Below are 3,115 nucleotides of genomic sequence, written 5' to 3' on the forward strand. Positions count from 1 at the left end.
GCGGCCGACTTCCTCGCAAAAAAGGAGTCAACTCCAGTACTTTAATTACGCATTTGAATTATCCTACTAGCGATTTTAGTCCTATTCTTAGGGAAGACATTTTTGGAGTAGCTATTCCCCGTATAATAGCTCGTAGTTAACTTTCGGGGCTTTGCCCTTCTTTAGCACCAAAAAAAAAAAAAATTAATACCATTCAATTGTCGTCCTAATAAATTGTGTGTTAAATAATAAAAGTAGTACTTTCACTAAGCATAAGACCATTAATTTATTAATTAATCTAACCAGTCTTTCTCCGATTTAGTTGTCATTATCTTTTATGACTGTCACATATTAAGTTTTCATTTATCTTTTTTTTTTCGAAAGAAAACTCGTTAGGCTCTATTCTTTTGGATTAAAACTGTCTGAATAGAGCTGAATTGAATTTAATGGAGCTGAATTGAACTGAATTGAACTTAATGGGGTTGAATCGAATAAATCGAATCAATCAAGTAAGAGTTAATTTGTGAAGAGAATGACTAAAAACCGAAATTTGAATAAAGTGAATGAATCAATTAATTGAATCAATAAAGTTCAATCAACTAAAATGTCTTTGAAATTAAGTCAAAAGAACACGGCCTTAGACCTTAGTGTATCAAATTATCAATTCATTTATGGTCGATCAAGGTGCTTAGTTTGTACCCAGAAATCATGGACTAACGTGCGTAAGCTGATATGCAACATGATTATGAAGAAAAACCAGACCTTATGACCTTGTGATGAGCGTTTTGCACGAATATGTAGTTATGTTGTTGTGAGCGTCTTGCTCAAACGTTTTGTAACTTTTCGCTAGTCGTCCTCTACATTCTCGAAATAGCTGTCTTTGGATCATAATTCTAACTCCGTCATTATATTGTTAATGATTATACGCATTCAATGTTGATCATGATAATTGTCTTATGTTTTAGGAATATCATGTAATTCATCCTATATATGCAGTTCTCAATATATGCGTCAAAAATGTAGTCGTATTCTGTATAAGTTTTCAATATCCGTGCAATTTAAAGAGTTATATGTAAGATAAACTTTATGATTGCCGATAATGAAATCAATCCCAAGAACCAATATAGACTTGAATTAATTCAACCCTAATACAATTTTAAAGACGGAATAAAGGACTAACCTTGGTCCATGTCTTATAGACGCAATCAATTCAATAATGAGAAGTATAAACCAATTGATTCTCCTCCTTAACCCTTTCTTTAATGTTCCTGGATGATGGAGAAGAAACTGTCTTTCTCCCTTCTTGGTTTTGATGTACGTATGTTTTGTTTTTGTCAGAATAATTGTTTCTGTATATTGTTTCTATCATGTAGATCCACTTATTTATATAATGGGCGACGTACCTTTTCGCAAAAACAAACCCGATCGTACCTTTTCGTGAAAGACGACTTATTAGGGTAAGGTAAAAGGGAACAATAATTCCCGGACTTTAATTACATTAATCGAGACCGATCCATCACGGTGTCGTCTTTTATATTAAAGTCTCGTAATATTTAATATGAACTTAACTTTTATTAAAACACGAAACACATAGGCCACTCGAATATAATTAAATATCATAACATTCTCCCACTTGGCCTTTGTGTTGACTTGATGGTTCAATAACCATAATGTGCACTTTTATGTTAAGCTCACTAACTTTTATATCCTTAGTCGAATTAGAACTAATTGGATCATAGCGGTCACACATCATTTATAAATCGACATGATTCCTTCCATGTATCACAAATCAATTCCAAATCTAGGTCAAACTTTAATTTGAGAAGAACATTAATTCTCACATTTAGTCACATGTAATCTAATAACTGTAATGTATACATATACTATAATGATTATCATGTGTTTTATAACAGAAACAATGCTATAATTGAGTTCTAAATGTCACATTCATTACAAGCATGTTAACTTCATAATAACAAGGTCTTTGATACAACACTCATGCGCTCTACATAGCCAATGAACGCCTTGGGTGGTAATCCCTTTGTTAATGGATATGCTACCATCTTATCTCTTCTTATATGCTCAAATGACACTCTTTGCTTCTGTACCTCCTCCTTGACCGATAAGAAATTTAATTCCATGTGTTTAGCACCCTTGGAGTATTTATCGTTTTTAGAGAAGAAGACGGCTGCAGAATTATCACAATAAATTCTCAACGGCTTGGCTATACTATCGATAATCCCAAGTCCCGAGATAAAGTTTCGCAACCACAATGCATGAATAGTGGCCTCAAAGCATGCCACAAATTCGGCTTCCATAGTAGAAGTAGCAATGACAGACTGATTCCCACTTTTCCATGATACTGCCCCTTCAGCTAAAAGGAACAAGTAGCCAAAAGTCGATTTTCTACTATCAACACATCCGGCATAATCTGAATCTGAATAACCAATCACCTCAAGATGATTGGATCTTCTATACGTAAGCATGAGCTCCTTAGTGCCTTGTAAGTACCTAAGGACCTTCTTTGCAGCTTTCCAATGGTCCATCCCGGGATTACTTTGATACCGACCTAGCATTCCAACAGCAAAGCTGATATCGAGTCGAGTACATGTTTGAACATAGTTCAAACTACCAACCACAGATGCATAGGGAATTCTCTCCATTTCTTTTCGTTCCAGCTCATTACGGGGACATTACATTTTACTAAATTTGTCCCCTTTCTGTATAGGAACTATCCCTGCAGAGCATTCATTCATTCTATATCTCTCTAAGACTTTGTCAATGTAAGCTTTTTGAGACAGCCCTAACAATCCTTGTGATCTATCGCGGTAAATTTCAATTCCGATCACATAGGATGCCTCACCTATATCTTTCATTTAAAAGTTCTTAGATAGATACTTATTTACATCATGAAACATGCCTAAATCATTCGCAGCAAGCAAAATATCGTCAACATATAAGACTAAAATAACAAATCTGCTCCCACTGATCTTAATGTAGATACACCGATCGACGGTAATCTCTACAAACCCATATGACGTGATAGTATCATTAAACTTTAAATACCATTATCTAGAAGCTTGTTTTAACCCATATATTGACTTTCTCAACCTACACACCTTATCTTCATTACCCG

The 3,115-nt window shown here is 34.5% G+C and overlaps 1 protein-coding gene across 1 annotated transcript; it reads right to left on the bottom strand.

Moving 5' to 3' along the window:
- Window positions 1–1,946: 1,946 nt before the first annotated feature.
- On the bottom strand, window positions 1,947–2,642 carry LOC141632872 (secreted RxLR effector protein 161-like). The gene has a single exon (XM_074445376.1). The coding sequence runs from the start codon at window positions 2,640–2,642 to the stop codon at window positions 1,947–1,949; it is 696 nt and encodes a 231-aa protein (XP_074301477.1).
- Between the last annotated feature and the right edge of the window lie 473 nt (window positions 2,643–3,115).

Source organism: Silene latifolia, chromosome Y, assembly GCF_048544455.1.
Source record: "Silene latifolia isolate original U9 population chromosome Y, ASM4854445v1, whole genome shotgun sequence".
Lineage (NCBI taxonomy): Eukaryota > Viridiplantae > Streptophyta > Magnoliopsida > Caryophyllales > Caryophyllaceae > Silene > Silene latifolia.